The sequence below is a fragment of the Eretmochelys imbricata genome, chromosome 18, assembly GCF_965152235.1.
Source record: "Eretmochelys imbricata isolate rEreImb1 chromosome 18, rEreImb1.hap1, whole genome shotgun sequence".
In the NCBI taxonomy this organism is placed as follows: Eukaryota; Metazoa; Chordata; order Testudines; family Cheloniidae; genus Eretmochelys; species Eretmochelys imbricata.
The window spans coordinates 17,225,516-17,238,921 of record NC_135589.1 but is presented as its reverse complement, the minus strand read 5'-3'; the positions used below and the strand labels follow the sequence as shown (position 1 = coordinate 17,238,921).

Genomic DNA, 13,406 nt, shown 5'->3' with positions numbered 1-13,406 from the left:
AGACTCCCGCAGGAAGGGGGGGGGGCCCAGGGCCAAGACGCCTCCATCGCGCCGAGTTCGGATTCTTCCTATTTTTTTTTTTTTTTTTTTTTGCAGCACATGGGAAGCAAAACTTTCCCACGGCCCCCTTCCCCGCGGCTGCTTCCCGCCCCTCGCTCCAGCCGCCCCCAGCCGCCGCCGCCGCCGGCCCCTTCCCCGGGACCAGGCTCGCGCGGGCGCCTCCCTGGGCGCTTCGGCGGCGTGTCGGGCCCCCTCGCCTGCGGGCGCTGAGGCGTCGGACCCTTGCGCCCCGCTCTCGGGGCGGGCGGGAGAGAAGCAGCCTCGCCCAGCAAGGGGCTGGGGAAGGGGAGAACTTCGGGGATGTGCCGCTGGCGGGGAGCCTGGCGCCGCGGCGCCCGGCGGCTGCTCTAGGGGAAGCAGGGAGGCGGCGCAGCGGCGGGGCCGCTCGGCTCCGGGCTCGTCATGGGCACCGGCATGTGCTCGCGGAGGCAAAAGGGGCTCCTGCAAAGCGGCTTCTGCCTGGTGGCGGTGGCGTGTTTGGGCTCCGGGGTTTTCATGTACGGCCACTTGCAGCAGAAGGCGAAGAGCGCCGAAGCCCTGGCTCTGAAATACAGGCAGCAGCAGGAAGCCCTGTCCGCCCAGCTCCAAGGTGAGTGACCGCCCCGGTGTGCGCGCCCCTCTTGAGCCCCCTCTCCCCCGCGTCCAGTGCGGCTCCTTCTTTAACCTCCCTGTCTGGCAATAGGCTTTGCCACGCATCTCCGTCTCTCGCTGCGGATAGCGCCAGGGGTCCCCTGTGCCTGGGTTTCATTGTTGAGTTCAGTTACTTCTGATCTTCCCGGGTTTATGCCCTGGTGGTTTCCTTTGGCTCATCAGCACAAGCGTTTATGTGACTTTAGTTTTTAATTATATCAATTAACTCTTATTTCGCTCGGCAGAATCAGACCCAGCTCCTCTGGGTGAGGGAAGTTAGGTGCCAGGATACCAAATTGTGGGAGGGAAGGTTTTTTTAAGTGATCATAACATCCGGTACAGCTGTTTTGAGCAGAGAAACCCCCTCAATTCAGTGAGAAAATTGATCTGCAGGTCTTGTAGTGCTCCTGCCTGTCTGTTTTGTCGTGGATGGATGCCAATATAATGCCACAGCAATGAGGCATGCTGAGGGGGAATTGACTATGCAGGGCTCATTCCTGGAATCCAATGGGAAACTGCTTTTGTGGGGCTGTATCTCTCTCTCTAATTTTTCCAGAAGGACCACCCACTTATACTGGCAGTATAGCAGTAAACTTTTTTTAAAAAATCGCCCCCCCCTTCCCTTCAGACAAAATCTCCAAACTTGGGAATATTTAATTTTAGCTCTTGGAGAGATTTCCCAGAATGGCAGGATGGAAGATACATGTTCTTGTTCTGAACTCTCTTCTTTTTCTGGACTGTGCATTCTAGACTTCTTGTCTCTTTGCTAAAACTAGAGCTCCCAGTATTAACACCAGCATTATCCCAAGGTCCTGAGCCTGTCTGTATCTTTGTTAGATTTAAGTAAAGGGATTTATTCCTTGGAGTCCAATTCTCTGGAGCCAAGAGCTCTGCGTCTGTAGGGTGGACTCAGCTATGGAATGAAGGCCCACAGAACACATTTCATATGGCTACACGCCACTCTGATTCTGGTATCTCAAGGACAAGAGAATCACTTAAACATATTTCTAGTCATAAATAATAACTAGTTTCTGGCATGTAAAGACAAGATTGTTCCTCAGGCTCAGAACAATTATGACCTCCATCAGATATAAAATTATATCTTATGGATGGTAGCCTGCATTGCTAAGAAGGTCTACTGGTTCTATCCCTGCCATTGCTTCAGCATAATCCTGCTCAAGGCATTTTCTTTTCTGGGTCAAATCCTCCAAAGTGTGTGCGTGCTGCATTGCATGCCCGCAGGTGCCAGTGTGCATGTGCTGTGCAGAACTTTGCATTCAACTCAGCACGTGCTCTTCTTGCAATGGGGACTCTGTGTTCCCATCTGTAAAATGGGTAGAGTGACTTTTCACCTGCCTCACAGGGGTGTAGCAAAGTGTAAATCTGTGGCGTGCTGTGTATGTGTTCACTGCTTACAGTTCGCTTCCGTTTTTCCTGCTAATCACTTGAGGCATTAAGGCAGCAACAGGTGATGCCTCTGGCACCGCCCCACCAGAGGCCTCCCACACGGACCTCTGATCAGAGACTGCTGGGTCCAGATAGAAGGATCAGCGGTGTAGATATTCAGTCCACACTATTTCTGCTGACGCTCACCATCGGGGTGGGGTGGATGTTAAAAGAATAAGTTGAGACCACCGATCTCTGGGACCTGGTTCTGGGAGCAGTACAGAGGAAGTTACGGAAGTCAGGTTCATAATGTTATTCCACTCAGAGAAAGTTTTTGTTTGGATGCGTGAACGGGTAGCAAGTCGCCTGGTCGCTTTCAACCTTACGGCTAGCAAATACAGGCATTGCCATGGAAACCCTTCATATTTTGGGAACATTTTGTCCAGTTATTTTAAGAAAGATGAAAGTTTGATTCAAATTTTGTTGGCAAGAGAGGCAGAACAGGCTGGCATCTGCAAAGCTGTCAGCACTGTTCATAGGTACCTTCAGGTACATTGGTAGTTTGCACATCTTGCTGTATATCTCATGCTGTCTTCCCATACCTCCACCAGCAGCACTGGTCTGGTGCTTAAAGCCGGGGAGTGGGTGCAGGGCTCCTGGGGGCTGTACCCAGCTCTGCAGCTGTCTTGCTCTAAGACTTCGAGCATGTCGCTTTACCCACTCTATGCCTCAGTTTCCCTCGTCTCTCTGGGTAAAATGGAGACAGTGTTTCACAGGAGGCTGAAGCAGGTAATGTTCACCCAGCACTCTACATAGTTCTTCCTGTTCCCTTCACAGCTAGCATAGCAAGTGGCCAACACTTCTGGCTCTCCTGTAAATAAAGTTTTCAAGTGGAGCGATAGGCCACAAATTATTGCCAGGGGAAAGGAAAGGGAGGGGAGGAAGTGAGCTTGTTCTCCTTGCGGGGCTGCCCTGGAGCCAATGACACGTGGCCCAGGTTATGTCCTCTTGTTGGCACAGGCAAATGTATCTTCCCTTGCTCTGCTGTCAAACAGGAGCCAAGCAGCTGCTGAAATCGCTTTGGAATAAAATGGGCGGGCTCTGAACTCTTGCTGCTTGTATCAGAAATGTGAAAGGAAGCGAGGTGGGCTTCCTAAGTGTGTGGGCGCACTCTGTCAGGTTGCAGCCTGGTGTGCCCTGCCTAAGATCTCATTCCCGCTGAGGCTCCACATTTCCCCCACCCCAGACTAATGCAGAGCCCTGAAATTTTGTGGCAAGTGGCTTTAAAAATGCCTCCCTTTTGCCTCTACTCTTTCCTCACAGGGTCATGGAAGAGGGTTGTGTGTGGGTGTTAGAAGGTTTTAGATGCTCTTTGCCAATGGCCGTATTGACTGTAGAGACTGAGACAGGTGTGACCTTATTTCAGTTATTTTATTAGCAAATGGTGCTATCAGCGCATTGGAACTGGGGGATGGAAAGGATGTACTTACAGCCCCATCCGGTTCTCCCTGACCTCTGCCCTGCGGCCTGGCACATACACTCATGCATTAAACAGACTTCTGGGCCGGAAGAATTCTCCATCTCTTAAAGAGCCACCATCATACATGGGTGACAAGAAGACTTTAATACTCCTACCCCCGCCACTGGGCATCCGTCATGTGCTTTGTTGCCTTTGCCACCACTTGTGATTAGAAGGAGCTGCATGGTAATGCTGGCTCTCATTCTGGGTTGTAATCTGCTGCCCCTGCCCCCCCACACCCCCCCTTCTATGTGTGATTTCTTGAAAGCAGCTGCAGTTTGGTGTTTTGAGAGGTGGGGGTTTGCTACGCCAGAGATGGCGGCAGTAGGTTGTGACGTGACTGAAGCAATCTGGCAGGGGGACTCAATTGATCTCTGTAGAGGAGAGCGCGGCAGAGAGAGAAGCTACCTGGGTGCTTAGCATGGGGGGAGGGAGGGAAAGGAGCACAGGGCAAAGTACTACACTGAAGTTGGTGTGGGACTTTGTGTGCTGTGAAACTGCCTGTAGTTTGCAGTTCTGAGAGATCTGTTCAGAATCCTGCTGTCGCAATTGCTGCACTCACTCGCTCATCCTAGCAAAGCAAGAGCCACGCCTGATTATTGTAACAAATCCAGGGCTACCTTGGAAATTCGCTATGCTGCCCTTGGAACTTCTCTGCCAAAGCTGTGCGAGAGCCCTGGTGCTTCTGCTCCAAAGCCACTGGCTTCTTATCCCAAACTTTAACATAGAATCTCCATTAGCTGTTCATGCTGTAGGGCATAGGACACACAGCTGAATTCCTGATTCCTTCCAGTAGAGGTCAGTAGGATATGGCCTTAACCAGGCCATCCCATAACGTTTGAAGTCTGAAATTGTAGATTTTTATTAAGGACAAAGCGATTTGTGTCACCAGGTAGCTGAGGACATGAAACAACTTGTCGTAGGAAAAGATACACCAAGGTTAACAGCAGAGTCAGGAAGGTGTGAGGGAGCTCAGACCTGTCCCCATCAACACAGTTCACGTATGTTAGTATTTCTAAGCAAATCCTCCTGCTCAGGGGAATGTGTGTAATGGCAGGAAATGATTAGGAAAATTAGCTCTCATTTAATTTTTGTTCAAGTCCATTCTTTTCAGAAGCTCAGGGCTTTGTATTTTAGTTTGCTTGGCAGCATGTGACACTGCTTTAGCCCTGCAATTCTGGCTAAACTCCAGCTCTGTTAATTACACTCCGACCTCCTTAAATACCCTGCTGTAATTTCAACTGGCTACAGAGTTCTTCACTTCCTGCCCTAGGCTGCTATGTAAAACTGCTCTGCTCTGTTAAACAGCTGCTGTATTCCACCTCAGAGATGGGTGAAGTGATCCTTCAGTACAGGACTTACTTCCCGGTTTGTGCAAAACTTAATCCAAGTTTACAAGGTTCTGATAGCTTTGTGTGAAAGGTGGTATGGAAGGCAACGTTTTGTCCTTTTCATTGGCTGCAGGGAAGGCTTACCTCGCTTTTAATGTACCTGGCCCCGGGAGTCAGGAGAAGGGGGTTGTGTTTGGCTCTGCCACAGAGTTCCTGTGTGTTCTGGAGCTTGTCATTGCCTAGAGATGGCCCTAATTTGTGAAGTGCGGATTAGGATTTTCGGATCTGGGTTTCGGTTCAAGTTTGTCATTACATATAGCTGCTCCATGCCTCAGTTTCCCCATTTGCATCATGGAGATAGTAGCACCTCATACCTTTATGGGGCTGTCAGAGCAGACCTATGCTGCACAAAGGATGTGGCTGAGTGAACACTTGTGTATTGCAGAACACATGCAAGTATCTCTTTTGACATGAAACTTCCCTTGCATGGTGCACCATGCACTTCTTTCTGCTGCAGTTCTTAACAGCACCGTGTTATTTAACCAGAGTCGGGGGCGTTTGGTCTTGTCTGGGCTTGGCAGCTGTTCCCGCTGTTAGGAGGTGGTTTTGAAGTGACACATAAAGAGGGCTTCTGATTCTAGGTTTTAACCAGTTAAACACTAATAAAATACCCTTGATTTAAAAATGTGTTTATCCAATAAACAGTAGAAATACTTACTTGTATCTAAGGGGTTGTCTACATGGAGCAGTAATATGGATTTCGGGGGTGTGATTTTTAAAGCGCACAAACATGTGCATTAATTGGTCCATGTAGACCTTGCTGGTGTGCACTAGAGGTACTCTAGTGCGCTTTAATGTAGTGCTGTTTGAAAGAGTAGCATGTTAAAGCGTACTAGGGATCATTACGAGAGATTACTCATTACAGTATATACTACTGTAATGGGCAATGTATAGAATATTACATGACTATACAAAGAGAGAGCCTCGAAACCCCCCGATTCTGGACATCTACATAAAACTCAAGAATTGCTAAAAAATAATCTCCCAAAGATGAAATGAATAACCCCCCAAAACAGAAGCCCTACATATAAACAAGCCCATGTGGCAGGAGTTTGTAATGACTGTGTCCAATATTGACCTCTCGGGTTAATGCATCTTGATGATCCCTTGCTTATGTCTTGAAACTATCAGTGTTCTTGGAAACTAGCGCCGTTGACTGAAATGCCCTCATGCAAAGTACCCAGAGGGGAAATTTCCTCCTCCTGCATGGCTGCTCATGCAAATGTAATGAACTTCAGTGTGAAAGTGTGAATCAAAGGGATCCTAAAAACCAACAGTGCCATTTCTTGCCAGTCTTCCAGGCATCTTCGTTGCTAGCCAAAGCAGCCACACCTTCTTACTGCTGGAACACCATGTCCAATCTCCCACGCCACCAAGAGTTACCACCATCCCTGGCTGTGTCCCGGCTTAATTTGGACTGGGAGCTCCTTGTGGCAAATGAGAAACTTACAAAGAAGGCTAGTGCAGAGAGGGCTTCTGGAAGGTGGCTGACCTTCAGATGACAGAGTGTCATTGACTGAAGCTCCTTCATATGTGTCTGTGTGCTGATTTTGGCTTGGAACGAGCAGGGCAGGGAAAACCCCCAGGGTGACCTCTCGCTGAGCAAATGGCTGGATAAGTGCTTCTAAAAATATAGTTGTCATTGAAGACTTGCGAGTGCTGTGCTTGTGTTCCGGCTGGCTGAGCCACTCCAACAGAGGGGGGCCTGCGTTTAAGGATGGTTTCAGGTCCTCAGGATGGAAAGTTAAACAGCAGTTCCTGGCCTGAGTTACGAAGAGCCTGTTGAAAACTGAAAGGATCACTCTCTCTCCTCCCCCTTCCCCTTCAAATGTACAGTTTTTTCAGGAACCAAACTGACAATCAAGCAGCTGTGACTGAGAACTTTAACCCCTCCTGATCCCAGTACTGACAATCCCAAGTGTTCAAACATCAGGAGCCGGGCCCAAAAAACTACAGGATTGGCTTGACAATCATGACAAGTTTTACACTGTTTTTCTTTGTCTTTGGGTTTCTGAACCTTGAGGTTGCACTCTGGTCATGCTTTCAAGTTTTTCCCTGTAACCATGAGAGCTAGGAACTTTAAAAATGAGCTGAGATTCTCACCTAATCATCTGAATCCAGGAGCTGGGGCTTTAAAAAAAAAACCACCAGATAAAGAATCATAGAAATGTCAGGCTGGAAGGGACCTTGAGAAGTCATCAACTCCAGCTCCCCTGCACTGAGGCAGGACCAAATAAACCTAGACCATCCCCGACAGGGGTTTGTCCAACCTGTTCTTAAAAATCTCCAATGACGGGGATTCCACAGCCTCCCTTGGAAGCCTAGTTCACGGGTTATAAAACCTGCAGGGGAACGATTTAAAAAAGAACCAAGCATTTCCCTTGTTCTCAGAGTTGGCTTAGATTCTAGGCCACAATAGACCTGACAGCGTCCTGGCAGAATGGACAATGCCTTTATTTTTAGTAGAATCTCGATGCACCAGCCGAGACCAGGTCCCTGTTGTGCTGGGCATTGTAATGCACGGAATAAGAGACAGTCCCTGCCCTAAAGAGCTTACAGTCTAAATAGACCAGATGGCCAAAGAGAGAATTATTATTCCTATTACATAGCAGGGGAATTGAGGTACAGAGAGATTAAGTGTTAAATGTTGTCCTGAGCACTGTAGTTAGGTTGACCCCCCACCCCCACGGAGATCTGGCTAGGGGAATGGAGGGATTCTTCAGTTGACCTAGGTGCTGCCTCTTGGAGAGCAGGATTACCTACCTCGATTTTAAAAAAAACTCCTTCTGTCGCTACAGGGGTTACGGGGGCCCAGCTGCAGCGCTGTAGCCGTGCTGCTGTTGTGTAGACAGAACTGAGACGTGACTTACCTCCCCCTTGAGGATGTTGCGAGTCTGTATGCATTACACTGTAGGTGCTACAAAAGGGCCAGGTTAATAGAAGGGACCATGTGATCATCTGGTCTGATGTCTGGTCTAATGAAGATCAGCGAATTTCACTCAGTGATTTCTGCTTCGAGTCCCTACCTCCTGGTTGTGTTCGAGCACGTCTTTTAGAAAGGCTTCCAGTCTTGATTTCAGGACTTCCGAATTGTAGGTTAAGCTCATGTCCGTATAATAGAGCCGTGTGCGTATGTACACTCCCCTGTGGGTGTATAAAATAGCATACACAGACGTGTACGTAACCCTAGTTTGAAGCTTAGCACAATTGGGTGGCTGCACAACAATATTTTAGACACCGTCAAAGCATTCCTAGCATTTCCTCTGATTCGGAGTCCCTGCTGCCACGCGTCCTGCATCCGTGGGATCCTGGCACCGAGCATGCCGTGTGTATGGGAGGCTTTTGGAGGAGGTGGGGGAGGGCAGTAATTGTTTTTGCCTGCTGCCGAGTGATCAAGCAGATGATGATGTGACAGCCTTTCAAGATTGATTATAGACATCTGGGGATTTTGGCTGCGGCCCGTGTAATGTGTTGCAAGGTTTCAGTGAGGGATGGTCGTGTGTGTGCAAAAGGGCCCAGCTGTGAAAGGATTTTCTTTGGAAGCAGCTGTTTTATCCCCTCTGCCGCCCAGTCACAGCCCAGCACCATGCCCCAGCCTGGACAAGTCTCCTTTCTGGAAGCAGGAGGTATCAGCAAACCAGGGAGAGCTCTTGGGGAGCTTTCAGATTTCAAACTGGATTAAAATCATCATCCATCAGGAGGTTTCTCTGGCACTTTATCTGTCATGTGGCTGATACACAAAACAATCCTTCGCTTTCCCTCCGGGTTACCGCAGTGCACAGCATAGATGTTCTTTTGTGCATGTAATGGGAGAGCAAGCTGGCTGGCCCATTTATCCTCAGTGGGTTGTGTCTGCTTTAGGACCAATTAGTGGGTCGGGGAGGGGGTGGGTGGGAGGAAGCATTCGTCTGGCTGTCTCCGGCTGACACAGTTTCAGAGCAGCTGACCTGGGAGGCACTGGGCAGCTTGAGTCTTGCAGTGGACTCAGGTGGGAGCTGTTTCAGACTTGCTACAGAGAGGAAGCATGTGATTTGGCTGGCCAAAGAAAAACAAACTCCCAGGCTTCCTAGCTCAGGCACCAAAGCAGGCCTCCGTCATGATAGAATCATAGAATATCAGAGTTGGAAGGGACCTCAGGAGGTCATCTAGTCCAACCCCCTGCTCAAAGCAGGACCGGTCCCCAGTTTTTGCCCCAGATCCGTAAATGGCCCCCTCAAGGATTGAACTCACAACCTTGGGTTTAGCAGGCCAATGCTCAAACCACTGAGGAGCATCGCCTTTGCAAACCTCCAGCCCAAGCAGCTTGTTTGCTGATGCTACAGCACAGGGCAAGGTATAAGAACCTGGAAAGAGAACTAGTTTGTACCCAAAATCTGGGCACTTTTAATGCAACAGTGATTTGCTTATTGTGCATACATAGCAACTCGTCGCACCTTGAATGTTCCAAAGCATTTTACAAATTGGGGTCTCTGTAGAAATAATAATGCATCTAGGGATCTTTTCCCCTGCTACTTAAATGCAGCCGCCTGTGGTGTTGAATGCAATAGCTGCATGATCAGTTGGGAATAGTCTCAATTAAAAGTACAGAGGGTGGCTGCTTGCTTTTTTTTTTTTTTTTTTTTTTTAAGGTAGAAGGTCAAATTGGAATCACTCAGACCGCAAAAGCTAGCACCCACCTGTTGTGAAAAGTCTTTACTGATCACACCTGGCTGGAACATTCTACCCCTAGATGTGCAGTGCTCCCCCAACGCCATGCCGGTTTGGTGCCCACGCAGAGTTCGTCCTGTCAATTCACCGACACCCACTTTGTGCTGCACCCAGGATTTCCGTAGCGTCCTCCCAATCCAATTATTGGCCTGGCCTTGCTTAGCCTTAGAGATCTGGTAGGGTTGCAAATTCTCATAGCCCTGAAGTAAGCCCTGGATATCCAATCAAATGCGGTGTCTGTGCGCTGGCCTGTTTCCACTGGAATCCTCAGTTCAAATCCTATCTTGGGCCAAAAGTTCAAATAAACCTGGTTTCCCTGGTCGTGCCCAAAACCCCGATGGTGCGGCCTGTCCTCTTCAGTGGGAGGGCACTGAGGATTGGAGCAGCAGTCGGTGCTGCTGTCGGTCAGTGGAAGCTTGTGCAATGCAAGGCTCAAGTCCGCACTCTTGAGCCTCATTTTTAGGACAATCCCACTTGGGATACAGTGGGCCCATAGAAGATTGACTGAGCAGCATGGCTTGTCTTCTGGACAGGAAATACTTCCCGCTACCCGGTTCCTTCTGCCTCTGGGCACACTTGCATGGCTCTCTCACCCTCTTTTGTCATGCTGTACCTTCCTTTCTAGGAGTGTTTTTCCCCCACAAGAATTTTTGTCCAAATCAACACTATTTTAAAATGGTTTAGAGCAGACTGTGATGAAAACAGCCTTTTCTGTCGAAATCAGGTTTTGGCGATACTTTTCCCACTAGCTCTAGTTCCGAGCATGTCTCTGGCCAGGGGTCTACTGTCACACCCTCGATTCCCCTCCAGTCTCTCTCCCTTGGCCATTCCTCGAGGGTTCTCAGAAATGTTCAGCATTGGCCTACCTTTGCTCCCGTTGCCGTGCAAAAGTCCTGTTCGCTCCAGCGGGAGCAGAATTGGGCCGGTGCTGAGTGCTGCTGAGACGCCCACCTAGGATTTGCCCTTTGCTGTTATGAACTTGCCGTTATTGCTAACGGAGTTTTTAAGACTGCGCTTTTGGTTTCCCATCCTGCCCTTTAATGTTCCATCAAACCTAATTGCCACGAGCGTTTGATCTTATTCATCGATATAAGGCGGGTTGGGGGAGGATCGACAGAGCCTTTAAAGACTTCGTTGCCGACATGAAATCACTCACTAGACAGATGTTCTTAGGAGCTGAAACTCTTTCCAGCGAAATGCAGGTAGAGATCGAAGTCTCTTTTACTAGGTTAAACTGATGACTTGGACCACCTGAACACTGCGACTGCTGCTCTGTTTGGGCGGCTTTTCCTTCGAGGAGCCGTGGCTTGGGCTCGGATGGTCACAAGCTACCGGGTGCTGTGCTGTCTGTTTCCCGGGGCAGTGAGGGGTGAGTGGCAGTGGGAGGGAGCCGATTGATCCTTTCTGCGCCTCAGTTGGGCTGCTCCTGCTCCCAAGTCTCATCCAGCTCCCTTTTCCGCCGTCACTTTACAAAGAAATCTCTTAGCACTTCGGCATGTTACTGCAGCCCAGCTGTACGGAGTGACTGTACGTTAACAAACTTCCTCAGTGTTTGCCCGACGATATAACGTGTGGTTGACCCCCTCCAGAACTGGCAACTCCAGGCTATTTGTGTGCAAAACCTGCTCCCTTTAATTTGATCGCTATTCACCTGGCCCAGACTGGATGCTGTGACTTAGGGGAGAGCAGGGGGAGGGCTCTGTCCCACTAGTGAGTCATCTAGTCCCATGTTTCATTCCATGATGGGGAGACAATAGGATGGAGATGAGGATGGGAAGAAATAGAAACCATTTGCCCACTCGTCACAGACACAACTGCAGTCATTTGTTTTTGTTTATGAACATTTGGGGTCTCCAAACACCTGTTTGAAGGACCCCAGAACACTTGCAAAACCCACTATATGGGATTTCACGTCCATATTACAAAACCTCCCTTTCGGCTTTTGAGCCAGCTCCTCAACCAAAAAGCCCTTGCAAAAGGCCCAGCTCTCTTCTTATCCCATTGCTTCTCCTTTTGGGGATGATACCTGTTGGATTTAGGATAACTGGAGCTGCATGTTAATTAAACCTCTTTGCTTCACCTGCTTTGAAGTGAGACCTTCACTCCCTTTGAGGAACGGATTCCTCTGTTGAAATGCTGTCCAGTGATGTCCTCAGAGCTATATTTTATGAGGAATCATAGTAGATACCTCTATGGCCAATTTATTGGAGGGAAGGGGATTGTTTTTCTTTTTCACTAGTGGCAGAATTACATGACCCTCTGTGGATAACCTCCAGCACCTGCCATGTTCTGACTCGATTATGTGAGGTCAGAGTGCAGTAGGGTTGGCACATAAGAACGGCCGCACTGGGTCAGACCAAAGGTCCATCTAGCCCAGTATCCTGTCTTCTGACAGTGGCTAATGCCAGGTGCCCCAGAGGGAATGAACAGAACAGGGCAATTATCAAGTGATCCATCCCCTGTTGCCCATTCCCAGCTTCTGGCAAACAGAGGCTAGGGACACCTTTCTAATTGCTGGTAACCGAACCCCTGAGGCCCCACCCTGCCCCGCCTCTTCCCAGAAGGCTCTACCCCCATCACTCGCTGGGTCGTCTCAAGGAGCCTGCCTTCACGTAGGAGGTGGCCCCGGCTGAGCAGGGGCTGCCATGGGTTAATGACCTAGCACTGCCCCACGGTAACTGGACTTTTGGTTTGGGTGCTATTTAGGGTTGCCAGGTCCCCTTTTCGAAAACCGAGCACCTGGCAACCCAAAATGGCACCCAGACACAGAAGCTAAAAACTGGACAGGTGGCAACCCTAGAGTGCAGGGATATTTTGCTTAGAAGGGATGCAACAGTGACTGTGATTATGATTGTGAAGGGCTCTTTGTCACCATAGTCCATGTGCACAAAGGGTGCTTCAGGGTCTCGGGGACTCTGTACCATTGACTGGCTGACAAATAGCATGTGACGTATATACTCCATACATAGCATCCTTCAGAAAGCCATGGCTGTCCTGGAGTGTCTGTCAAACAGAGCAACTAATCCTCTAATACCATAGTGCACATTTCACCATCCCTGAAAGCGGGAATCCTCTCCAGGGTACCCAGGGACAGAGCTGCCAGCAGCCTTTCTGCAAACTCACTGGCAGGGTGGGGCCTTGCTTGTACAGCGGGCTGCTCCCTCTGGTACACTCTGGCTCTTGTTTTATTACTGGCACCAGCTCATTGGTTCCCCGGAGGCAAATCTCTGACTTTGAAAGCTCGCTTGGCCAATGAGTCACCCTCAAGCGTGACCTAGAACTGAAAGGGCTCAGTGCGGAGAAATCTTCTCCACATCCTCAAATGCCTCTTCTATGGAGTTAATATCCATTGTAGAGAACTTCTTAAACCATCTAACAGAATTAAATGGAAAATTCTCCTCCTGCTTCAGAATTTGATAACTCCGTCTGCAAATTCTATAGGAAGATTATCTTTCTTTCTTGAATTCTCGAAGCGTTTTCCATAAGTCATTGATTGGCTGTCATTCTGAAGGATCCTTCACAAGTTTAAACAGATGGAGATAGACACTGAGTTGGTGTAAATGTCATAGCTAAATCAGTAGGGTTATTAAAAGTTATACCAGCCAAGGATGTGCACCTTAGTGAGCTAAGTGATTCTTAGACACACATTCGTCTCTGGGGTAGAACAGAGCAATTGTTCAAATGGTGCACGGCAGCACTACGCAACAGTCTAG

At 49.1% G+C, this 13,406-nt stretch overlaps 1 protein-coding gene across 3 annotated transcripts in view; it reads left to right on the top strand.

Moving 5' to 3' along the window:
• The first annotated feature begins 352 nt into the window (after nt 1-352).
• Nucleotides 353-13,406, top strand: part of LOC144276963 (uncharacterized) — a 72,084-nt gene continuing 59,030 nt past the window's right edge. For all 3 annotated transcript variants that reach the window (XM_077837434.1, XM_077837435.1, XM_077837433.1), the window contains exon 1: nt 353-649. In XM_077837434.1, the coding sequence (XP_077693560.1) occupies nt 463-649 (187 nt within the window). In that variant the 5' untranslated portion in view covers nt 353-462. The remainder of the gene's footprint in view (nt 650-13,406) is intronic.